The sequence below is a fragment of the Odontesthes bonariensis genome, chromosome 16 (genome assembly GCF_027942865.1).
Source record: "Odontesthes bonariensis isolate fOdoBon6 chromosome 16, fOdoBon6.hap1, whole genome shotgun sequence".
Lineage (NCBI taxonomy): Eukaryota > Metazoa > Chordata > Actinopteri > Atheriniformes > Atherinopsidae > Odontesthes > Odontesthes bonariensis.
Window position 1 is genome coordinate 22,127,755 of NC_134521.1, and position 26,735 is coordinate 22,154,489.

General features: G+C 41.1%; 1 protein-coding gene and 1 long non-coding RNA gene across 3 annotated transcripts; both read left to right on the forward strand.

The window, feature by feature from the left end:
- slc8a2a (solute carrier family 8 member 2a) lies at window positions 1-25,063 on the forward strand. Of its 2 annotated transcripts, XM_075486607.1 has the most exons (12): window positions 169-339; window positions 1,298-1,435; window positions 1,685-1,912; window positions 2,874-3,152; window positions 9,615-10,049; window positions 12,811-13,172; window positions 17,861-17,964; window positions 19,918-19,935; window positions 21,944-22,056; window positions 22,559-22,658; window positions 24,240-24,512; window positions 24,647-25,063. In XM_075486607.1, the coding sequence occupies exons 1-12, from the start codon at window positions 205-207 to the stop codon at window positions 25,021-25,023; spliced, it is 2,562 nt and encodes an 853-aa protein (XP_075342722.1). In that variant the 5' UTR covers window positions 169-204; the 3' UTR covers window positions 25,024-25,063. The 2 variants fall into 2 exon arrangements, with proteins under 2 accessions (XP_075342721.1, XP_075342722.1); XM_075486606.1 differs by lacking the exon at window positions 19,918-19,935 and having other exon boundaries at window positions 1-339.
- LOC142401264 (uncharacterized) lies at window positions 3,536-4,711 on the forward strand. Its single transcript, XR_012773103.1, has 3 exons — window positions 3,536-3,645; window positions 4,482-4,551; window positions 4,625-4,711. It is a non-coding gene; the product is annotated as an uncharacterized LOC142401264 (long non-coding RNA).
- Window positions 25,064-26,735: the final 1,672 nt, after the last annotated feature.

Below are 26,735 nucleotides of genomic sequence, written 5' to 3' on the forward strand. Positions count from 1 at the left end.
ATGGGGCCCCTCCCTGGTCACCTGTCCCCACTTGTCTTCCTCTCCCTCCTCCTGCTCCACCCCTGCACGTCCTTCAGGCCTCAGGTTATGGAACGAGCATCTGACCACCAACAGCCCCAGAGCTCTGGTAACACTACAGAGTCTGGAAAGCGAGCATGTTTGGATGTTGTTGTGTGTAAACCTGGCATTTTGCTGCCGGTGTGGATGCCCCTCAACCCTCCTGTAGGGGAGAAGGCAGGGAGGGCTATCATCTACTTCCTCTGTCTGATGTACATGTTCCTGGGCGTATCCATTATCGCAGACCGCTTCATGGCATCAATAGAGGTCATAACCTCTCAGGTATCTATATGTTTGCTAATTCTAAATGAAAAAAGCTCATTCTGGATTTAATGTTGATTGATTTTGGTTTAATATTGATGAGTGTGTTACTTCCGTTCTGCTCTCTGACGATAAATAATCGGTCATCATCCAAAAAGAGACCCTAAAATCTATATCAAACCCTACATGAATAAACTGTAAGCTCAGTGTTAACGTGAAATGTTGTGGGATCATTAACCGCTTAACATAAATATGTCAGAAATATCATAAACATCTGTTTGTACCACATTTAATCTACTGACAGATGTGATGGCATTGATTGTGGCATTGTAATTGTCACCCGCCAGCCAGTGAACAGTTAGTTTATGTATTCGAAATAGATGAAATTGGCAAATGTAATACCTTGAGAGCCTTTGAGAGGGAACAAAAAGTGCTGACAAGGCATTTGGATACCAGCATTTCCAAAAGGATGCATTTTGTGTGATGTTTCCAGCATATATTTGATTAGTAAAAAAGGTGAACCAGTGAGGGAGTCATGAGCACCAAGGCTCATTGATGCCTTTGGGAAGTCAAAGTTGGCTGTCCAATTACACAATTGCACACTCAGGCATATCAGAAGGCATTCAGAGGGATACTTTGGGAGAAACTAGAATCGCACTGCATGCAAACTACCCAGTTTCCGATACTGTAGACTGTCTGCACAAGCAATGGCAGCTATGAAAGAAAATCCCCACTACTGAGCATATCCTTTCAAAGCCTGCCCATCGTACAGCTGTTTCCTCTGGTCTCACGAACGTCTCAGATGCAACACAGAAGCAGTATAAGGATGCCCTTCTCATAAGAAGGTTTTCTTACTACTTTGCGTCATTGAACTCCATTATGACAGCCCTATCCCACGAGTATTGCAGGCACATGTTAAACTAGATTTGTCTGTGTTCCATGTAAACACCATATGTAAAAATAATAATGATCAATTCAGGAGAAAGAGGTGACCATCACCAAACCCAACGGTGAAACCACGGTGATGATAGTACGGGTCTGGAACGAGACTGTTTCCAACCTCACACTCATGGCCCTGGGCTCCTCTGCACCAGAGATCCTGCTCTCTCTTATTGAGGTACTTTATTTCTTTCTTATAAAGATACAGATGCTTTTTACCTACATGTTTGACTTCAAGTTATTTCATTTTGTTTAATAAATAGATGGATATATGCTGTAAAAAAAAAAAAGAGAGTTAATGTATTATGAGTACCATCTAATGTTGATTTTAAAACATCACTACCTCCAAAGTGAGCAAACTTGATTCATTCACATGTATGTAAAAGTATATTAAAAGTTGGGTTGACTCCCTGTTTCACTGTGACAGGTGTGCGGACACAACTTTGATGCAGGGGAGCTCGGCCCAAGCACCATCGTGGGAAGTGCCGCCTTCAATATGTTTGTGATAATTGGTCTGTGTGTGTGGGTGATCCCTGACGGAGAGTCTCGCAAGATCAAACACCTACGGGTGTTTTTTATCACGGCTTTCTGGAGCATTTTTGCCTACATTTGGCTCTACCTCATACTGGCTGTTATTTCACCTGGGATTGTCGAGGTTGGTTTCATGTTAGCTGAATTTAATTGTTTGGGCACTTCTGGGCAAACAGCACATTTTGTCCACTGTTTTATTGATTTTTCCGCAACTGAATCGTGCACAGAAATATTTTTACATTAATTTACAAATAGTTTTTTGTGTAAATGACATCTGTCATGTATGCGGTGGGTTTTGGGATTCACCAAGCTTATTATCGGTCCGCTGAGGGCAGCATGCAACGCCTTCTCAGACATTTATATTACAGACTCCTAGGGGTTAAATGTCACTGGAGCAGAGACTCAGTGATCCGTCAGCAATCCCCCATATGAAGCAGAAGAGCTCTGGGTAGATTTGGCTAACATTGGAGTGGCTGTGTAATGTTTAACTTTGTAGCACTTATGCACAAACCTTTATTATTGCAGTTGTCAACATCGCAAATCTCGATATGCGCCAAAATTGACGTCACAATTCCTGCTGTGCCGGATATGTTGCTGTTATTTTAGCCAGTGATGCACCTCCTGATTTATTTTTTATTTTTTTTAAGCCTTTTGCACGCTGCATGATGGGCACATTGTAAATATGGTAGATCCGTAAAGGAAGATTGTGTGCGCAAGTCCATATCTGCAGTCATCCGTAGGACCCATAAAACCCAAGAAGGGAAACCGCTGCAAATGTTCCAAAAACATCAAACATAAAAAAGTAAAACGGAAGAGTCAAAACTGTTCTCTTAATTTTGTGTTTGACTCCTTCAAATGCGCATGAGTCATACACCAACACAACTTAAATGTCAGTATAAACAGCCTGGATTTAGATCCAGTGGGACACAATGAGTTAAAGTTCTGTGGCCTGACATTTGGATCAGCAACAAAACATGTTGTTTCCCCAGGGGTGCCCAACTTTTACATAAAACTTTACATTTATGTGTATTTCTAAAACATCAAGTAAGTAAATGATCTAATGGTCATATCGGCTTTATCTCCAGGTGTGGGAAGCCATTGTTACGCTGCTTTATTTTCCGTTGTGCGTGATCCTGGCATGGATCGCTGACCGTCGCATGCTCTTCTACAAATACATGCACAAGCGGTACCGTGCTGACAAAAGGCACGGCATCGTGGTGGAAATGGAGGGGGACCTTTCCCCTAAAGGCATTGATGTAATTATGGATGGAAAGTTGTCAGATAGCAGTTCGTGCCCGGGAAACTCATCCAGTGTGACAGTCTCTGTGCAGACAGGCAATGATTTAGACCAAAATAAAGATGAGGTAAGACATGTGGTCCAGGTAGAAATGCTGTATTAAAGACTGAATAGTGTAAAGATTTTCTCCCCATTATTGTCAGTTTTAGCATTCATTCTGTCTTAAAGTTCCCATGGCATGGTATAGTAGCGGCACTTTAAATGGGCTTACGGAGGCTTCAGGATGTTATACCCCCAGGCGTTCTCAAAATTCACCCGGAAAACGCAGATTTGGCCTCTTAGAAGAAAGCCCCATTTCAGCGCTTTCTCCAGTGCCCTGTTTTCCTAATGAGAAGCAAGGAGGAGCGCGAAGGGTGTGTCATGGCTGAATGGGGGCGTGTCTGATCTCTGTTTTGGCTACGCGCATGTTAGCTGCCTGCTAAAAAAAAAATAGAAATGGCAGGTGAGCAAACCATCGTACCGTTCGCCTTCGACCCGGAATCGGACCCTGAAGCCGAGGCGCAGGCAGTTCAGCAACAAACTGCAGATCAGCAGCGCCTTCAGCAAAACGTCTCAGAATGGTGAGTTTGAAATGTTATGTCTGGAAACGTTTATAGTTGGGTCGGTCCGAACCACTGAGGTGCGCAGATACTAGCAGTCGCTTAGCCTACGGTAGCCTAATTAGAGCAGAAATTGTAGTCACTACATCAGGACTACCTAAAATATTATTTTTGCTTACAAAACGTATAAGTTCCCAACTTATTTTGCAATGTGGGCACGTATTTGCAGTGCTAATTAGTGAGTATGGCTGCTGGCATCTCCAGTCTCTACACCAAGTAACTTTCTCAATGTCGCCTTGCATTGTACAACAGTAACACTGCCAAATTATTTCCCATAGTACACATTGCCAACATGTTATGAAAAACAACTGTAATAAACGCCGGTGGGTAATTTCATGAAAATTGCAATTGCAATTACCCCCACAAACACTGTCCTGTTTGGCAAATGATTCTCCACCCAGTGTTGACATAAGGGGAGCGATTTATAACCAAGTTTTCTAGACAAAAAGGTTTACATGCTATAATATACAAAAAAAAACATACCTCATCATATCCTGACCAGGTGCTGGATCCAAAGTGTAACTACACGAAGTGAAACTTATGCTACATATTTCTGTGTACACCTTTTTAGTAGCCCGTCTTCACTGGGAACAGCCAGTTGTTCGTTGCCCATGTAGTTATACAGTAGCCTATGGCATGCAAAAAAACATGATAGTATTCTGACCAGCATGTAATTATTCTCCATGCTCACCTGTTAACTCATTTACTTGCCACTAAAGATGTTTCATTGTTATATTTGCCGGCATTACCTGAAAACAGAATATCATTACACTGCCTTTTTTTTTTTTAAATAATAGGTGTCAATGTGGAATTTGCGAGATAATGCCCACAGAAAGGGAGAATAGATGCTGCATGGAGATCCCTCAGGTAACACTGTAAACATTTGGATCTACCTGTTCCTGAAATGACACTTACCATGTCTAGTTCTAATCTTTATTAGGTCACAGCACTACTAGGAGAAGTGGCGGCAGAGCCAGCATGTATGCTGGATCATCCAGGGTTTGAGCCGGTCTGTCTCAATGTATATTCGCTACAAACCGCTGGGCGAGTGTACAGGCACCATTTTGGCAGTTTACGCCTGAGAAGAACGCATCGGTAAGCGTTGTAAAATAATTACTCATAGCCACATACATAGAGTTTACAGTATACCCACCCAATAGGGCCTGATAATTCAACTATGCAGACAGTATGAAGAGTGTTTGTAGATTTATTTACAAGACATTATTAAAACACAATCAAGAATAATCCATAGGAATATGTAAATATGTACAACATAGCAATAACAGAAGAACAACAACATTCTCTGCAAGTGTCATTTTTTCTATCTGTTCTTCCAGGCGCTTCAGGTATTTGGCCTACAGGCAGTTTGTGGCGTGGTGCTGGGGCTTTTTGGGTCGCCGGATCAGAGTGGTCATTCCTGCCTGTGTGGTCCTGCGTATCCGTGCCGAGTACCCCGATGATGAAGAACACTGCACCGGGTTTAGACTGCCTCGCGTGTGAAAAATTAGGTCCATCAGGACATCCACATACCCTTTTCACACAGAACATTCATACACACTGTACACGCACAACATTTGTACATTTCAATGTTTATTTTTATATCTATTTATATTTCTCACATTTTTTGTATTCCTATTTGTTGGAATTAACCTCAGTAAATTTGATACAGGCAAAAGTAGTTGGACTTGAATTCTTGAACTTTTGAGGTCTTACCAAAGGTTGGCTTAGTCTTTTGACATTTGACTGCACTCTCCCTTCTTGGATTTGGGAAAGGAGATTTTGAAGAGAGGTACACCGTCTGCTGTCTGGGCCTGTGGTCGGTTCGCATTTTCATTAAAGTGGATCGCCGCCAAGTACAGTCTGAAAGTACAAGAAACAATGTGTAAACGGTGTTTCTCACAGAATTTTCATTTGTCATGGTGGTGGGGGTTAGCTGGTAGAGACACATGCATCATCATGGGAGAGCATATGAAAAGCTCTTTTCCAAAATGCTATAAAAGCTGTTCTCATTACTTTTTTTAAATCTGATTTCAAGCATCAGGAAAAGTGATATTAGCTGAGATTTACATAACATGTTGAAACATTTAAATGCTGCTTTTAATGGTAGTAACAAATAAAACAACATTTTTGAAAGTAGGTATAAAGCATTTTGGAAAAAGCTTTTCATATATTGTGAAGTTTCATAGGAACTATGATCTGAAAACCCCCTAAAAGTATACATTTTTTGGTAAATCAAATATAAATTACATTCACAAGACAATCTTTTCAGGGGACCTGGTCTAGGTGTTTCGTGCCTTATAGTGCTGGAGAAACCCGGCTCAATAATGACATTTCAGACAACAAAAACTTTCAACAACTACAAGGTAAAACATCTCACCTGCAAAGCATTCCAATATAGAGCAAGACAACATTCTTCGGTGTGGCTGCAGTCCTATTGACAATGGGGTCAGTCTGGCAGGCAGCATCCCTGGTCCGGGATGTCTGGATGTGAGCACTTGATGTGCTGGCCAGTGAAGAGTGAAAGTGAACCTGATGCAGACAGAGAGCACACATCTCATGGTTCGAAAGCTGAGCATTACACTCGTGATAAACTGACGAGTCACGACAGATTTGAAGTCAAAACTGTGTTCGAATTGACAGATAGGCCTACATAATGGTGTATGTTCGAGGGTAGTCAGCAAACGTTTGCTAAACACCCTTCACCTAGCCACAACACCCGATCGCGTATCCCACACGAAAGACGCAGAAACGACTCGACGTAAAAAATAAAAAATAAAAGGTCACCAAACCGTAACAAAGGCTTACAAAATATAAAGTCACCAATCGAAAGAAAGGCTTACAAAATATGAATTGTTTTCGTCGGGCGTCATTTTCCGTGTAACAGACGTATCTAGCCGCAGAACATAACTAGACTTGCTTACCTAAGTATTCATGCTTTATGTAGTCCCCTACACGTAAGATACTTGGTCAAAAGACAAATGTCTTGTTTTACAACCAATTTTCCAAATCTAACCAGTTTAACAGAGTATTGGTTTTGTAGCGCAGTGTAGGTTTCATGGATAAATACCTCCACAGCTAATGTTGGCTAGTTAGCTGTCACCCATAAAGTGCTAGCGGCTAGCAAATAATTATGACTTACTTGCCAAGCCTTGCCGTGTGGATCGGCAAGGCTTGGCACTGATCCAGGCTTCAACTTCAGGTGTAGGGCAAAACCTGCCCTGTACTGTCCCAAGTTGTGAAAGCATTCCTCTGTGAAATGTCTCGCAAACACTGACGCTCTTTGGAACATGCATGGGCACCCGTCCCTCGTAAATGAAATTAAGCCATTCCGTTTTCAAAGGGACAGAGGATGGAAGCGGAAACATATTCTTCTCTTCATCTTCACATCCTGGCACAGTACATTTCGCATGGTAACGTCGTTTGGAAGCCATTGCTGTATCTTCTGTGACTGTCTTCAGTCGTGGCGAGTCTTCTTCTTTGGCGAGTCTCGGTCTACTCCACATGAGTTGGGCGGGTAAGGTAATGCAGGTGTGGGTGGAGACAGAGGGCGTGGCGGAGAGAGGGGGTGGGAAATTTTGATGAGCTCTATCCTGGCATGACGTCATACCAGGAGCCTTGAGTCAACGAGACACTTGGGCCCAATCCCAATTCACCCCTTGGCCCTACCCCTTACCCCTTCCCCTCCGTTTTGCGCGTTCACGTGTAGAGGTAGTGTTGTCCCAATACTCTTCCAAAGCCCTTCCCCTTAGCCCTACCCCTCCGTTGTAGCCCTTCAAACGGAGGGGTTCGGCCAGGCAGACTCCGTTTGAAGGGGTATGATATATTTCCCAGAATACAACGCGACTACCGGGAGATCGCGAGTCTTTTTAAAAATGGCAGAAGCGAGAGCACCACACAAATGTAAGTTCTTCTAATTTTTTTGCCATAATTTAACTGTTTTAATCGTTTTAAGTTGTGATAACTGGTGTATTGTGTGAGTTTAAAGTGGTGGCAATGTGTAGTTGTTTTCTGCTATAAACGCACATGGGAAAAGTCGCTATTTTACATGGAGTAATCGGTCAATGCATGTGAAGGTGCTGTGAAAGAGTTGTCATTTTTTAAATTGTAACACGAGTATTTACAAGCAATGTAGTTGGTTAACCATAGAGTTCCTTTTGAGTGACGTGAGCGTCATTTCGCTACCTATTATCACAAGTATTCATATACGTGACTGATTCACAGGGACTCAAGCACAAACAAAGAGCCTGATCAGGTTTAGCGCCGAAAACGAAGATCTGTTTCTAAAGTCATCCCCATCCCCAAAAAGAAGTAGGAAGTCCAATCCCATAATGGATTACCTGATACAGGAGAGCCTGAAGGAGCAGAAGCGCCACGAGGAGAAAACGGAGCGCTTTTTAGCTCGGTTTGAGCGCATGATAGACAAACTTTACGGTGAGTTGATGCGCCATGCACCTATTGTACACACAGCCACCACTACCGCATTCTGAAACACCTTTTTTTAATTTTTTACAATGGATGAAAGTGCATGCTATAATGTCATGTCGTGTCTTGTTCCCCCAGAACATCACTGAGCCCAGCACCTCCGATGCGCCCTCCGCTGTTCCTGCTCCGGTCATCTCGTTCTCGATGATTGCACTGTTGCCCGTTTATATTCATATTGTTTATATTCATACTGTTTATTGTCCATATTTGCACCACACACTTTACAGCAGACACTTTAAGCTGTTATTTCTGAAAATAAGCTGCCTTACCAGTCTGTAATGTGAGCCTAATAAAATAAATTAAGGACAAAAGGTTTGTGAGCATGATTATCACATCAACATCATATGAACGACTGGAACGGATATTGGTATGAAGAGATTTATTATACAAGGGATAACAAAAAAATTGGGGTACATGTTGTGGTCCAATGGGCAATAATTTGTAGGACGACCCGTCTGCTGGAAAGAAAAACATGGAAAGATCAGGCTTTCATCCTCCCAAAGTAACAAAGGCTAAACGTTAGCTTATGCTTTCAGCTAGGTTAGCCAGGTTAGGATACTACTCCAGTCAATGAATCAGCAAATCCAACGAGACAAGCAAATTGTTTCTATATTACACGATATCACAAATGTACAGTTAGAAGCACTTTCAAACACAAACACACAATCATTTTCACACGCCGGCTCTGGAAGCTACCAGCTGCTCACTCACCTGCGTTATTTGTATTAATTTATAATTCTACATACCGTAACAAGATCCAGCAATGCTCCCAGATGTCGAAGACGCCTTCGCCTGATGGCACTCCGTCGATTCGACGCAGATATTTCTAAAAATATCCGAATAGCCCAGGACAGCGCGAACACCACAGCACCGGTCATGTTTGTTTACTTCTGGCTAAAGCTGTCGCTTTTGGTTACGTAACAACTGACGGCGCGAACTTATTACGTTCGTGAGTGTGAAGTGCTGTCCCAATTCGAAGGGGTGACATTCTTAGCCCTTCGCCTACCCCTCCGTTTGAAGGGGCGAGGGGTAGGGGCGAGGGGTAGGCGAAGGGGTAGAAAATAGAATTGGGATTGGGCCTTGGGCGCTCTATTCAAAACATGGAGGAAATGCTGTACTGCTCAGTGAATACATTTCGCAATTTCTACTCACTGGGGTGACTTAAGGAGGCTAGAGGAACTCATTTTAAGGCTAAAAAACCTCAGAGTGAAATTTTCATGCCATGGGACCTTTAAATAGCCTGGATCTTCTTGAATTTAAATAGGCTACAAGCCTGTCAGATGCAGTGGTTTTGGTAATGTTTTTATCACTTTGAAGCACTAGCATCTCCTAGTTTTTCCTGCTAAGAATTTTTGTGTTTTAAATGGTACTTTATACGACATTTGGCAGCATAGTGATATTTAGCGTTACAATGTTTTGTGTTACAACCAGTTTACTCTCTTGGATAGGTGGTCCGCATCTTGAAAGACCTGAAGGAGAAACATCCAGACAAAGACCTGGACCAGCTGATTGAGATGGCCAACTACTCTGCCCTGGTCCATCAGAAGAAGAGCCGCGCCTTCTACCGGGTACAGGCAACACGCATGATGATCGGTGTCGGAAACATTTTAAAGAGACACGCGGCTGATCACAGACGACGCAAAGGACGGGAGGAGGCTGATGAAGCGACGTGTTCGCACATTTGTTTTGAAAGTGCCCAGTACCAATGCACAGAGAACTGTGGCTCTCTGACCCTGGGGGTGAGCCTTGATGGTGGCACAGGCCAGAACACGTTCTACGTGGACTACTGTACAGAAAACGGGTCTGCCAATGCAGGATCGGACTATGAATTCACTGAGGGAACCCTGGTGTTCAAACCTGGGGAAATGCATAAAGAAATCAAGGTGAAAATATATTTTAGTTGGTGTAATTTGTTAATATTTTGAAACTTTGGCCCCTTGTTTTCACCCAACTTCAAAATTAAAAGTGTCAAATTAAGACAAAGATTACCACGCAAGGTTAATTTCATGCAAAGTCCTTATATTTTGGGGTCCAATTCTGATCGGAAGTTGACATACATCTAATGGGGGAATGTAGAAATTTTCATTGATTTGTATGTATTTATTTTTTTAAACTTTTTTTACAATACATTTCTGAAAGTTTTGATTAATTTAGGGATTTCTGACATCTTAACATTAAACATTTAAAGGGATAGTTCGCCTCTTTTGACATGAAGCTGTATGACATCCCATATTAGCAATATCATTTATGAACATTGACTTACCCCCCGCTGCGTCCTGTGAGCGGAGTTCCAGCTGAGTTTTGGAGTCCACGAAGCTAGTCCGGCTAGTTGGCTGGGGCTTGAAAAATAAAGCGTTTTGCTTCTCAAAAAAATATGCGTTCGAAAAAGTAATACATTTGCATCACAAAAATCATTCTGATGAAAAAGTCAGACCTCGCTTGGCGCAATTTTTGCCTCCCTTGATATCAATGCGTCCAATGTAAAACTGTGCAGACCGGAGAGCAGACCGAGCACTCCCTAGTCACCTAGCGATAGCTGCACCTGTTACGGTGTTTGCTGCTCGGAAGCAGGTCTGACTTTTTCATCAGAACGATTTTTGTGATGCAAATGTATTACTCTTTTGAACGCATATTTTTTTGAGAAGCAAAACGCTTTATTTTTCAAGCCCCAGCCAACTAGCCGGACTAGCTTCGTGGACTCCAAAACTCAGCTGGAACTCCGCTCACAGGACGCAGCGGGGGGTAAGTCAATGTTCATAAATGATATTGCTAATATGGGATGTCATACAGCTTCATGTCAAAAGAGGCGAACTATCCCTTTAATACAGATTCGAGCTCCTAATATTGGGTTGGATAGTTGCACCTTGACCAGATGCTTTTAGTAGCTCGTGACTGGCTTCTACCAGAATTCTGGTTTCATATTTGACGACTGTTCTTGTTAGAATTTTTAATATGTTCTTGTGCTGACATTGATCCAAGAACCAGTTTTAACGTGCTTTTGGGGTAATTTCCTGTTTGAACACCAAATTATGTCAAAACTGATCATTACTTCCACTTAGTGCAATCTACCATTTCCACCCCTGCAGTAAGATAACTTCAGAGCATAATTCTGGTCCCGTCATGACAAACATCTGGCACAGACTTATGGTGTTTAAACTCCTATCCTAACCCTAAACACGCATCTAGCCAAACTCCTGAATCTTTGTCTCAAATGGCGATGAAGGTTTTTTGTCATCCAGGTGGTCAGTTACAAACATACACCGGGTCAACTGGGCCTCGATCTTTTTCAAATCTGACCATAAAGTGTCAGGGTGGTGTGAAGGGAGGACACGGATGCGGACTTTTCAAAGAGGAAGGGTGATTTATTAACAAAAAACAAAACAAAGTACCAACACAAAGCGCGGCTTAGCCGGATTCAAAAAACTCAACTGTGGAAAAATACTGGGAAAACAAAACAAGGACTTAACATGGCAAGGATTAATAAATAAATACTTAACTTGGTCAAGATACGTCGTGGCACGGCATGAAGGGGCAGAAACAAACAAAGTTCCGACAAACTAAGAGGGGAGGCTGGAAACTAAATAGGGAGTGAGAGTGATTGGAGAGTGAGTGCAGCTGAGGGAAAAAACACAGGTCAAGTGAGTGAACTAATAAACAGAGTGCAGGGAAACTAAGACCTGACTAAACTAAAAATGGACTGAACACAAAAACATAACCTAAAACATGAAACTAAAAATGAGAGTCCCTGGGCGTGACATAAAGCCTTTGCCGTGGGGGCTTTCTCTTTATCCATCTGATCAGTTGCAAACTGTGGTTGAGGTGAAAGGTGCCGTTTTCAGTTCCTTACAACCCCGACTGGTTTTTACTCAACCGAGGATGACATTTTATTCTCGAAAGGCGTTGCACTCGTAGCTGCCTGCTGCAGTAGCTCCGGGCATATTATGTTTTCTAATTAGCTTTTTTTTTTCCTATGAAAACACGTTTGACTTTTGAACCGTTTTTCTGTGCTAATCTGGACTCTCTCCTACTGAAATGATTTCTTCCAATTTCTTCTGGCTCTTTCTCCTCCTCCTTCCTCTTCTTCCAGATCTCGGCAAAGTAGCTACTGGCACAGTTCCCAGCAAGCTGAATTTTCTCATTGAATTAAAGGATTTACAGTCAATTTCCCTTCTCATCAGGTTTTGGAATCGATTCATTTGTTTTAGAAAAAACTAATCTGAAACGATAACTAGAACTAAAATATGCACTCTCAAATATTCTGTTTTCCTACTAATGCCTCTTTTTTTTACAGCAATTATACATCATTAGTAAATTTAATGATGTGTCACTAACATCAGTGTGCAGAATGAAACTTAACAACTAAATATTTGGTAAATGATGCTAACAGAGAAGGTAACTACAGCAAACAACCGTGATCAGTTAGGTGTTAAAACACTGAAGACATTTTCTAACCATAAGCAGCTCTAAATGTTTGATCTTAATGGGTTTATTTATTTTTTTTTTTTAGCATATCTAAAATGATTTTTAACTTTTTAACTTTGTCTCTTGAAAATGTATGTGTGAACTGTCAGCATTGTATTCAGACTGTTAAAGTCTTAATGCATCAGAGAGGAGAGTAACCCCACAATATTCTGCACTCTCTAGGTGAACATTTTGGATGATGACATCTTCGAGGAGGACGAACATTTCTTTATGCGTCTTCAGAAGCTGAGGTTAGAAGAGGGAGAAAATGAAGGGACAGGATCTCCGCCGAAGGGTAGACTAGTGGAGCCTCTGGTAGCCACCATCACTATCTTGGACGATGACCACGCAGGAATTTTCACCTTTGGGCAGCGGGTGCTGCGAGTGAGCGAGAGCAGCGGCGTGCTCGCAGTGACTGTGGTGAGGAACTCAGGCTCCAGAGGCACAGTTGTCGTGCCGTACCATACGGAGGATGGCAGTGCAAAGGCTGGAGTGGACTATGAGGAGGCCAGAGGGGAGCTGGAATTCACCAATGAACAGACCAGGTGAGGCGCAGTTCGTGGTAATGACGGGGATGCACAGAAAGACTATAAGAACCGCATTCTAAGGATGTATTTCCTTAGAATGTTGATGTTAATCCATCTCTCACTACACCCTATATTCCTCTCCCTGCTTTTGGCACACATCCTCAGGCCCACCACCTACCAAAGACATACATCTTAGAAATAACCTACAAACCCTCAATGATATTAACAGCTGTTCGAAGTGGATGTTGTCTGAAAAATTAAATATGGTCCAGGACTTCCTTCAGATAGGAATTTGATGCACCATTTAGTATCTGCAATAGCAATGCAGGGCACTATCAGTGAAATCTGCCCAAGGTGTGGTGTTGTATGCATGTGTGTGCGTGTCCAATCATTGTGAAAATCATAGAGAAAATTTCTTTAGCAAGATCACCCACAAAGCCAGTGTTGAGTGTTTCGCATCTGTCTGTCAGTCTGAACTGTTCATGATGCAGTCAGGAGGCGTCACACAGATGGGTGTAGTCCGGTTGTTAGAAATTCTACATACAACGATACTTTTTTGAAAAACTATATCGCTTTTGTCTTTGATGGTTAATAAGCAAGAAAACAGATTTAGTTAAATACTGTTCATGTCTTAATCCAGCCCCTTATTTCTTTATATTTTCTTCCAAGCAGCAAGACTTTCTTGTAATCTTTTAAGCAACAGTTCTCCTGGGGGTGAACCAGTATTGAGTCTACACATAACAGACAACTTAGCAAAGAACCAATCTTACATTTCTTTAGGCACTTTGCTAATAGCAGTCTGTCACAAAGACACATTATTTGTTTCCATTTCTTTAGTTGCATCTACAAAAAAATACCAAAGATGGCACACTATTACCAGTGTTGGAAATAACGGCGTTACTAACGGCATTATTTTTTTTCAGTAACGAGTAATCTAATTAATTACTTTTCCCATCGTTGCAACGCCGTTGCCGTTACTGAGAATGTGAAGTGGCGCGTTACTACAATTTGGTTGAATGAAGCCCAAGGTGTCAGGTTTTGGCCACACATCAGCTGCCTGGAGAGAGCAGGAGTGGGGATGATGACCACGTTGCAAATGCGATGATGATTGGCTGGGTGGCCGGATCATGCCCTGCTCAAGCTATCTCGCTGCACGCTCTGACTGCCAAACACAACAAGACAGCGACAAGAGCCAGGGAAATTCAAAGGTAGCATTCTCAAACTGGAAGTACCGGCACTACTTCTCGCTCATTGAAATTAAAGGCAAGAATGTTTATGTAACATACACGCTATGCACAGGAAAAAAGACTTTATTCCTGTCTGCCTCGAGCAACTTGAATATTATGAAGCACCTCACATTAACACATGCTAACATGGCAGGCTGCAATCTATTGAGTTCAAATAAATACCAAATGTTCTACAATACTGTATATAGTGTTTTTATTATTCGATCAGTTAATATAAACATATTTCATGTTAAAGATGTCATAGAACGTAATAGCGTATAGAACATGAAAAATAATGTCACAGTTACCGTGCTGAGTAACTAATTACTCTTACAATGAGGTAACTGAATTACTAACTCAATTACTTTTTGGGAGAAGTCATTTTTAACTGTAACTAATTACTTTTTTAAAGTAAGATGACCAACACTGACTATGACAGACATAAAATAGTATTTTGTGCAGCAACAAGGTGATTCCCAAAGAGCTGTTAGCTGGAAACTTGGCATATTTCAGCATAGTGTGCGGCGTGTCCTCAAAAATTTGAGGAAACTGGAGAAGTGGAGGACAAAAGAAAAAGCGTCAGGCCTAGGAAACTATCTGCAGCAGACGAACAGGATCTGAGAGGGATGTTCTTAAGAAGGAGGAAAACAATCCAGCAAAGACCTGACACAGGACCTGAGAGATGCATCTGGACCTTCAGACCCCACTGAAAGATTACTGTGGGTTAGCAGTCACACACGTCAGGAGGTCCTTTTAGAGAGAATCACCTGATGACTTGACACCTGTAGCAGTCACAGTGTGTGGATTAAGAGTTCTTCAATCTCTGACGATACCAACATTCCTGTGGGGGATGTTTACGTTTCTGGATAAAACCCAGACGTGCAATTCTTCTCCACCAAGGAAAAAGAGACAGAAACTGCCTAATTTACAACAACCTTCGGCCCTTTAAAAGCTTTTGGGAGTGGAAATAAGCAACAGACGCTTGCCATAAAATTGGGATAAACTAAAATGAACAAAGGATCTTTCTGTTGGAAAAGTGGGAGACCTCAATATGTTATCTTGACCATAAATCGAAGTTGACACTTTAACACCCTTTTCCACCAGAGAACCGACCAGATGGCTACACACGAACTGAGAATACTTCACTAAGACTCACCTTTAATCGAATCTTAAACTATATTAAATGTGTTTGATAACCTTATACAAGTTTTTTCAGGTTTCCAGCTAGATCACAAGACGCATCTAGAGACAATTTGTACGATTCTGGCTTAAATATTGACGAAGAAATAAACTTGTTGGGAAATGCCCAACTCGCCAATGGAACAACATTGCCCCCTAGTGGTCTATATTGTTGAATAGCTGAACACAAGGACTCAATAAAATGGACAAAATATATGCAACAATTTAACTTTTAACGATGTCCCTTCAGTATCTATTTGTTATTTGTTTGGTGTCCCCATTGTTAACACAGAAAATCAACATTGTGTGGTTCGCTATTCATATGTCACGACTTTATAGATATCCATCTGAATTTTGAAAGTCATAATCATCTGTATTACGTTGTGTGTTCTTTTGATGTCTTTATATTGCAAGCCTATGTTATATCTTTAATCTGCATATCTTAACAAGATGTGGTGTTTTCAGAATCACCGAGACAAATGTTCTATGAGATGGGAGTAATGGAGAAATAAGAGTTTTCTTTGTTCTATCCAGAAATCCCCACATAAAAGGCTGAGTAGATCATCTTACATAGAGAAACCCAGGCAGACGTTCACCACAGTTCAGGCATATCATTGGCTGAAAGAGTAGTGTAAGCTAACGTCATGCCCCGCCTCCGAGAGTCAAACCACGGACCCCGCGAAACCAGACTCAGTTTTTCAACACAGAGTTTCAGAAGAGAGTTTTTCAGAGAGAGAACAGGACAGAGAAGAACAATGGAGAATTGATCAGATCAGTTGCTCAGAGAGATTTGAAGAGAGCGGAAAGATGAGAGGATGAGCCGTGCAGAAGACGACAAAAGGGAGGAAGGAGATGGCAGAAGGACCCAAGGAAGAAAGACTCGAAGAAAGAAACAGAATGAAGTCTGAAGATGCACGTTTTTATTCGTCCATCGTCATCCATGTCCTTTTTACGTCGCACGCTCTAACCTCCGCCGTTACACGCCACCATCACCTTTTCCTACCAAGAAGCCAACTCCAAGCAACCTTTTATTAATCTTCTGTGAACTTAAGTTCACTTCATCAGAGAAGCAACGGACTAACTCTGTCACTCGAAGGATTTGATCATCTAACCACAGCCCTCGGCACCATCGTTCCCGTTTCCCGGTGAAAAGAAGCAACTGAGAAGTCCGCTAAAGTCAGCCACCACAACCAGGAAGGCCCAGAGAGCGGAAGAGAAATCCCCTCGGACCCCGCATGGCCGCTGCCGTGTTCCAAGCTGACTAAGCAGAACTTCAGCACAGTAAGACCGACCCGTTTTCACCTTAAAGTGGGTTTGATGGATGTCTCGAGGCTTTCACAGAATGATAAATTAATCCAAAATGTCAGTGTTTAGCGTCAAATAGTCAGCCAACCCAAACTATTTGAATGAATCCAGTATCTCTCCATCCCCCATATTTTATTTTCCATTCACTAAGTGTTTTATATAATCACCCATATTCAATGCATCTCATGTTTGTTTAAAGGTTCATGTCTTTGGTCATATCATTTTAATAAATAGTTCATATATCTATATATATGTTATAATCACAGATTGTGTCGTATGCTTTCTTTACGTAATGTCTGTCCAACCAAACGAGAACTTTCACGAAAGTAGCGAGATATGAGACTGATTATTAATTGATTATTAATTGATTATTAAATTGATTATTAATTTAACATACCAGGATCGTAAGATTTTAACAGTTTTCCTCCCTGACTGTAACTTAAAACAAGTTAAAACAAAGGAAGGTGGTGCCCTAAATTCGAGGTTTAAGGTATTGAGACAGTGAGAACGTCTTATAAATCCTTATATTTGATGCATATATAAATGCCCAATAACGCTACACACCTCAAGCTAATCCTGTCACCCCATCTAAACTGACAGATCCTTTCCTCATTAAAATTTCAAGTTGAATAAGCTGTTTGAACACAGACAACTTTTACACTTAGTGAAAGACTGTTTTTAATGTGGTCAATCGATAGGTACTTAACTCTAAGGCAGTATAGTGTTACTGCTGAGCTTATTCTACAAATTAACAGTACAGACACTGATTAACTAGGGTGTCGGGTCATTTAGTTTAGCACTCTCTTGCATAATGAAGAGCAAGGGCACTGAATTATTTAAAGGTTCATTGTTATTAAATATTTAAGTCGCTTCAATTTGTGATGTAATTTAGAGGGTAGCAAATGCTTAAGATTTTTCTGACAAAACATGTGTTTTTATGAAGTTTGTGTGTGTGTGTGTGTGTGTGCGCGCGCGCGTCTGCTTGAATACCTCCAGTCAGACATTACAGGTGCGCATTCTAAATATGGAGGAGTACGAGAAGCAGGAAAACTTCTTCATCAGGCTCGAGGACCCCAAGTGGCTGAAGCGAGGACTTTCTGGTAAGTTAATAAGCATTTGAAAATTCATCGATAATGGTGATGAAGTATTGCAATGAAATGCAGCAGTCAAGGTTTTTCTCTCTCATTTACACAAAGACAATATACCCCAAGCAGATTGCAGCTGTATCCAATATCAACTTATCAACTGTGTGTTGAATACAGGTGCAGTCCTAACAGCCAATTATGAATCTAGTCTTCAGTACTTGCCTCATCCGGTAACCTCAATGTGTCAAAGGATGGCGGAGGAATTGGATATCTGCGTGTTAGTGGAGGTCAAAAGACTCAGTTACACCTGTTTGCACAGGTGTAGAAGTAAAGACTAAGGCTGTGTTCGAAACCGCGTACTACATACTACATACTACATACTTGCAAACTGCATACTTTCATTCTGCATCCGGCATACTGATCGATCAGACAGTATGCAGAGCGTTTACCCACAATGCATTTCGCTCCTGCCCGAGCCGAAATCAGCCGGCCTGAAGCTGATTTCGCTTAAGCTCTGAACTCTGTAAACTTTAGCAACATTTGAAACATTTTCAGGCGAGAAAGTAGTCGTTTAGATCCCCAAGGTGTTGAAAATCTGACAAAATACCGGCTATTTACAATTTTGTTCCGACGAATTCGGCGCTACTAAAGCTAGCCGTAGTGAGCAACGCACTTCCGGTTGTTTTCACAAAATAAAATACCCGTTGCCTTTTATCATACGGAAAGCCATTACAATACAATTGGTGCTTTTGTTTTGAAAACAGGAAGTGAACCTACCCTCGTTGTAGCTAGCTTGAAACTGCCGTTTTGACAGGAAATGACAATCGGCGCCGTCACGTTACGTTGCATCTTGGGTAGTTTGAGTATAAGTAGTAACCAGAGAGTCTCTATTATGAGGAGAGGGGAAACTGGTGGCTATTTCCGGGTGGTACTGCACTCTAGGGGCGCCAACGAAGCAGTGCAGAGCACGCCGAACTCTATGGTGGTACTATGAAATCCACCTTAGATGCAGCCATTGCTTTTGATAGAATTTTTTATATTTTTTTATTTTAATTTTCCTAAAGGCAGGATAAATTATCCTTTCAAACGGCACTTGGTTTGATTTTTTAGACTCACTAGATTTGTTTAAAATACACATTTATTGTCAGTATTGCATCCCGAGTGACGTCACGCATGTGGCATCACTTTACGGCATGGTCAGTCCTAGCGCTGAGCTAGCAGAGAGGTGTTAGCTCAAATAGTTACAGATTTCAGCACAGCCCTTTTACATACTCTCTGACTAGCCTCTGGTTTAGCTTTGGTTGTTGTTAGCGGCACCAGGTTAGCACTCTGGCACAGTGGACGAGTGCCGTAAAGCAGCCGGTCGTAATCAGCCGTGCGTTTTTCAGATTCTGTTAGCTAGATGCTAGCGGATACTGACTCGCAAATGCCAGACCTGTAAGAAAACAGAAAGCTATAACTCCCAGGTTATTGTACTTTCGATATAAATTCACATCCCTCTGTCAGAAATCACAGTATTATTTTCAGGTTTCAGCCGCTAGCGGGGACATTTTTTGAGTTATTAGCGCCAGCCCTATGGAAAATGGTCATTCTGCACTCGCTCGCAAGCGCCCCCAGAGAAAATCAACTGAACTGCAGCCAAATTTTTTATAATGGGGCGAATAGGAAGTGGAACGGCTGTCTGTAAAAGGGCTGTGTAGTAACCTCATGATGCATGGTCAACATTTCGGCGAATCTAGTATGCATCCGGGAACTTCTCGCTTACTCAAACTCGCTTATCAACTCAAAAAGTTAGTATGACTAGTGGGAGTAGTAGGAGAAGTATGCGGTTTCGAACACAGCTTAACAGTGAGGAGTGGGAGTGCCAAATCGCTGAGCGTAGAAAGTTAGTGTTTTTTCCCCAATGTGTTAGGCGTTAAAAAAGTTGTTTTGAAAACTGTTTTTAATCGTGATCTGCTTTTTTCACAGCACTGCTACTAAACCAGGGTAAGATTGTTTTGGTGTACTGTAGGTGTATTTGTTAAAGGTGCAGTTTGCAGCATTTTAAAACAGTGGCACTTGAAATTGCAAAGGTTTTGTGCACAAACAAAACAATTCAAAGTCTTAGTCTTAAGCTATCGGTGGCAATTGTGAAAATCTCGAGATCTATTCACAGTAAAATTCATCTCAACTCACTGTAAAGATACTGTCTAGTTCAAAACAGTTCATAAAAAAATCCAAATATGTTTCAATTCTTACCATTTCAATTGATAATAAGTTGTCTGGCAAAGGAAATCAACAGATCACATTGAATATTCTCTCCGTCCTGAGGAAAACTCTCCTTTAACAGAAACCCTGTAATCTCTGAGACATTGGGCCTCATGTAACAACCATTCGTATGAACAGATTTGTTCTTAAGTTGTTCGTACGAGCGATTTAAGAGAATTTTGCGCATTCACCAATTTTTTCGTGTTTTACGTTTTCTTTCAGATATGAACACAATTTACGAGTGATCCAGACCTATCGTAGGAGTTTCGTAAAATAGTCCGCTGTTATTCGAATCAAGTTTGCTTGACTAATGGTTTGTTTATTTGATTACTTTGAACAGGGTATCCGTGGGGTCTTAAAGTCTTAAAAAGTTTAAATCATTTGAATTTAAAGCCTTAAAATGTCTAAAATTCTCTTGACATCTCATAAAATGTCTTAAATACGTTTTCGAAAGGTCTTAAAAATGTATTGACGTGACTTTTATTTCAAACAAATGTATGAAATTCAGTCTCGCTTTTAAATGTTTTGATTTTTGAGGACGCTATAACGGAACTAATGTACCTGTGCAGCCCGGTCAGAATTTATCGAGCAAAACCTGCTCTATAGTATGCTGTTCTAGCAGCGCCGTGACTGAGGAGCGGCTAATCAGTTAACGCTTTGTTTAAGATGGGTAAATGCAAATTTGACAATTTATGTCTTTAGAACGAACAATTTACCTCATGGTTGTAGCCGGTTGATGGAAATATTTATGAAGGACACAGCACCTTGTGCAAGAAAAGTTTGAAACTTGGCACATTGGGCATCAAGCCGTTGGGAGTACCATTTTACAACTAAATTCCGAGCCTCCTTTTTGTCAGTATAGTTGTGAAATGGGTCTTAAATTGTATTAATTATGGTCTTAAAAAAGTCTTAAAAAGTCCTAAAGTTGACTTGTTGAAACCTGCAGAGACCCTGTTTGAAGCAAACATAAATAAATATATACATTATACCCCATAATGATGCTGACATTATTCTGTGTAACTTAAATTATCCACTAATTGAAGGTTAATTTGACTCTGTATATAACAAGGTCAATGGGAAGCGTAACCAGCAGCTGACTTCTTACTTTTAGATGCCAACTACAAAGCTGAAATAGATTGATACTTACACTTTATTGCTGGCTGGTGAAATTGTTGAAAGCTGCCACGTTGTGGCATCGAGCCAGAATACATGGCACGTAAATTAAGTCAGCATTTGTAGTTCCTAATAATAACTAAGAGCATAATAAAGCCTACAAGTCCGATTAGTTTGGGTTCCTGATGCATTTAATGTCAAATAAAAGCTTCCTTTCTTCAACTGATTTCAACTGCTTTACTTTGCTCAGTGATCCCTCTCAGTATGCTGGATGTTGAGATTTCGTTCCTGAGTAGAAACTCGAAGGCAGTGCCTTGTGTGTACAGCCCCCAAAAATGTCTGCCAACCACAAGCAGAGTTGGTAAAGGTAAGGACCTTTACCAACTCTGCTTTGCAAAGACAAAACCGACTGGAGTTTCTAGGTCACTCAAACATTTAACAACTGAAACAAATGTCCTCTAAATGCTACACACAGCACCTTTACAATGCTTTGCCCTTTATGTGTGTTCACGCGTGTGATTTGTTATTCTTTACTTTCTACTTAAGGCTTGAGCCCAAAGCCTTGGTGAGATTTAGTTTTTTTTCAGAAATGACATAACCGACATTCTGGATTAACGTGTGCGCTCTCTTACAGGCGCCCCCACCCCTGAGGAGGAAGAGGCCAGGAGGACCTCTGAAATGGGCAAACCCATTTTAGGAGAACACAGCAGACTAGAAGTCATCATACAAGAGGCCTGTGATTTTAAGGTGCCTTAATGTTTATTAGAAGTAAACCAGCAAGCTTTCCACTCTCAGAGTGGTTATTTTGGGTCGCTAACAGCCTGGTGCCCTCTTGTGCCTCAGACTCCCAATGGAGTGCTGGACCAGGTACAGTTTCTACCAGCATGCGATGTGTGACGGGCATTATTTTCCTAACTTATCTTCCTAACTTTTCCTAATCTGCATCTGTCCTTTTTCAACTTTTCCACCCTTGATTTGAGATACACCGAGGCAGTCTGTGTGTATCAGTGTGTGCAGTGTGAGCTCTGGGCCAGTCGATCATGCCCAATGTTGTCGTGCTGTGTATCATTTGAATGTAGAATACAGCAATTTATTAATGTCTGCAAATATCAACTAACCCAAACTTAAAAACAAACAAACAAAAAAAGTCCTCAAAGGAGTTGAAATGTCACACATCTGAAGCATGCACGTCCATGTGAGCAATGATTTCTTCTGCCTCGTTACTAACCTGTTTCATTTGTTGGAACAGAACACTGTGGACAAACTCCTCAAGGACACAAATCTAGCTGTAGTGATTGGCACACATTCATGGAGAGAGCAGTTCATTGAAGCAGTCACAGTCAGTGGAGGTCAGTGACTATTAAATGCTATTTACAGTGATGTGATTTGAGGTATTTTTATTATTTGTGTAAATTCTAAATAGATACTTTAGCATCTTGTCACATATTTCTAGAGGTGATGTTGATCAGCTGTATATATACACGACAAAAAGAAATCCAATTGAAACCGTGCCCTTTTGTGAGCTCACAGGTTGCTCAAACTTGTTTTTGTTCATGTTCTTAATATTTTACATTTGACATCAATAAATTAAGTTTTTTTCGAATCTAATGTCACTAATAGTGTCTTAAGATGTCCGTTTTCTTAGTTTAGATTTGATTCTACATCTTTCATAAAACCCAGCTGACGTTCATCATTTACACCGAGTAGTTTTTTTTGTTACTTCCAGGCAAAGAAAAGAAGCAAACACGCTCACTCAGTCCGAGGAGGTGTTTGATCTTCGACTTTTTCCGTCTACATCACCATCTTTGAATGAGCACAAATGATTTCATACAGACGTTTAAACCAACTTTTATTGTTGCCTTTCTGTTTCAAACTATTTCAAAAGCCCTTTTAGCTTGTAAAACTATCACCTAATCAATGACTTTTCAGTACTTTCAGCCCAGTTTAACCCAACAAAATGCTCTCGTGAAAAAGTGTCCGCAATGGAATTGGTCAGTGACTTCACATTACTGCATTAACAACAAGCAGGAGTCATTTGTGCATTTTTCTTCATATTATATTAATGGATATTCTAGACAACGTTCTCTGTCTAGACGGATAATATAATTTACCCCAGGAATCCGTCTACCAGCCGTTAGTTTATACAAACTCTGTGTTTGCTAAGTTGAATACTTCATATTAGAATGAACATATAGCACCCAACAAAGTTCCTTTTACATACAGTAAAGTTGTTAAATATTTACTAACTCAACCCACCAGACACAAGTTGTTGTTGTCTAACCAGCTTTAATATAGATAGAATTTATGGAAAGTGTCTCATCTGAGTCGTGATCGGTGCTGTTTAATGATGATTTAAGTGTTGAAGATTTCAAACAACACTTCAGAAAAAAAAAATCACCACAAGAAGAAGAAAAGTTACAGGAAAACAAATAGGAATACTGTACTGTCTCAAATTCCAAAGCGGAGGATATTTAATTATCTTGCAGCAAAGGGAACATTTACATACAGAGGCTGTGATGCAAATGCTCAAAGATACAGAGTTCTCAGGAAGATTTTATAGGGTAGAGAAGATGGATGCTTGCGTTTATGCATGAGACATTCCCTTCTGTCCTGCCGGGAGCAGATAGTGGTGTTAATGCTGCCAAGGCTGTGGGACACTCCGTTCTCTCTCGAGTGCAGCTATTAATCCAGCAACATAAGCAGTTACACAGAGGTACAAAATGATTATGTGGGCATAAAGAATAAAAAAATTTCTATCTTAACCCCATTCTATAAACAGTACTTTCTTATATGTATGGATTTTGCAAGTCACTTAATTAAACGATCATAGATTGATAACTTAAGGCTATACACTTGTTCCTGGTTGGCTCAAAGTGTAATTGCATCATTTGCTTTCCTGTTTGATTCATTGTTGTGTCTTCTCGAAACAGGCGACGGAGACGAAGAGGAGGGCCAGGTGGAGCGAATGCCGAACTGCTTCGACTATTTCCTGCACATACTGTGCATTTTCTGGAAGATTCTATTTGCTTTCATCCCACCCACCCAGTACTGGAATGGCTGGGCGTGCTTCGTTGCGTCAATCGCTGTTATTGGTGTTTTAACAGCCATTATCGGAGACCTTGCCTCCCATTTCGGCTGCACTGTTGGCTTGAGGGACACTGTCACTGCTGTGGTCTTTGTAGCACTTGGGACTTCAGTTCCTGGTACGTGAGTTTTTTTTTGTTTTTCTTTTAACTGTTATAGCAGTTGTGCTTCCACGTAGGAGGCAAACATACTGAATGTGATGTTTTCAAAATAACCTTTTTTTTTTCTTTCTAACTTTTCTGTTTTTTTCCAGACACCTTTGCTAGCAAAGTGGCGGCCACTCAGGATCAGTACGCTGATGCGTGTATTGGAAATGTGACGGGAAGCAATGCAGTTAATGTGTTTTTGGGTATAGGCTTGGCCTGGTCCGTGGCTGCTATATATTGGCAAGTCAAAGGGAAGGTCTTTCGTGTGGAGCCCGGTTCGTTGGCCTTCTCCGTCACGCTCTTCACCATTTTTGCCTTCTTTTGTATGGGAGTATTAATGTTACGTCGAAGGCCATCCATAGGTGGTGAACTGGGAGGCCCACGGGTCCCCAAAATCCTCACCTCACTTATGTTCTTTGGAATCTGGTTCCTCTACATCCTCTTCTCCAGCCTGGAGGCTTATTGCCATATACAAGGCTTCTGAGAGAGCACACTGTCAAACCCAACACCAGGACATTAACCTGGACAGTACTGTTACAGTAACTACCACTGGGAATCAATCAACGTCACCACTTGCCAGGATTCATGAAAAATGTCTACACACTACAGAGTCACAAATGTAATCTGTATGTCACACCCACTGCAGGACCGATCCAGTTAGTGGAACTCATTGTGACAAAACTGATTGATTTCTTTGTTTGATGAATAAAAGGCAATGACTGTTTCTGATAAAGGCATTACGCTCGAGACTGTCTACCTGATGGCTCTTAACCTGGATTTGAAGTTTGGGGTTGTTTCCCCCCACATTTATAGATCCTAGGTCTGATTAGTACAGCTTATTTTAGTTTTTAAATGAGATAATCGATGATTGTTGCTTTGCACAGGTGAGCTTTGTAAGTGAAAATACACGATAAGCTGTCTTGATGTCGGAAATCAGCAATGGAGGAACACTGCTCTGTATTCTAGAAATACTTCCTTGTCTCTCAGGACATCTCTTGAGTGAACTGTCCGGCTTATACTGTAGTCATGTATAACAGGCTAAAAGTAGAAGCATCTTAAATTTTCCGTCAGTAAGCTTGAATTGGTTTTGAATAGAATCCTGCAGCCAATCAGAAGCACCTTTTTCTGCAGGTAACTGGACACAGCTTTGTTTCAGTCTGCTGATGGAGAGATAAGCTGCCGCTGCGAAATGTCTCTCACTGTTAGAAGACATTATTTGGTGTCATGCATGGAAGAAACTGAATTGGATCTCATTAATCGGTAATAGTGATGATCATTAATACACAACATTGGCTCAATATTGAATTGTCAAACTGACAAAGAATCATGACGCAATGAATTTCTTGTAAGCACAGAATATCTGCCATTTAGCACAACTGCTAAAAAAAACGATGATCAATTCACCCCTGAAGTGTAATCTGTCTATTTATCAATGTTGTAATTTAATGTCTTTCTAATGTAATGTTTTTGAGCTGATATGGACAAACGTGCATTGTAATTTATTATAATTTGTCATAATTACATTGAAATTTTAAGTGACTGTGACTCCATTGGATCCATCACCTACACTGTGTTACATCCTCACAAGTGCAGAGGAAGTCGGTGTGATTTCACACGAGAAAAGGAAGGTTTTAAGTGCTAAATCATAAAAGCTCATTTGGTCCTTTAGAATACAAAACACTGTGCTGCTGTGCATTATGATCAAACATCTCCACTTTGGTCTGGTCTGTCCAAAGGACATTGTTCCAGAAGTCTTGTGGTTTGTTCAGATGTAACTTTACAAACCTAAGCTGTGCTGCCATGTTCTTTTTAGAGAGAAGAGGCTTTCTCCTGCAACCCTGCACCCTTTTTTTGTCTAGTTGTATTGTCGTTAAAGTTTAAACTGAACATGCTAACTTAGGCCAGTGGAGTCTGAGCAGAACTTGGGTTTTCTGCGGTTTCTCTTTGCACTGCATTGTATAACTTTGGGGTAAATTGCTTGGATGTTCACTCATGGGCAGATTGACAGCGTTCTTTGAATGTTTTCCATGTGTGGATCATCGTTCTCCCTGTAGAATGATGGACTTCGAAACAGCCTTATAACTCTTCCCCGATTTATGGTTAGCAAGATCTAAGATCGTTGCTGATGTCTTTCCTCCTTGGCATTGTGTTAAAGGGGAACTGCGGTATTTTCAACATTAAGCCTCTTTTATGAGT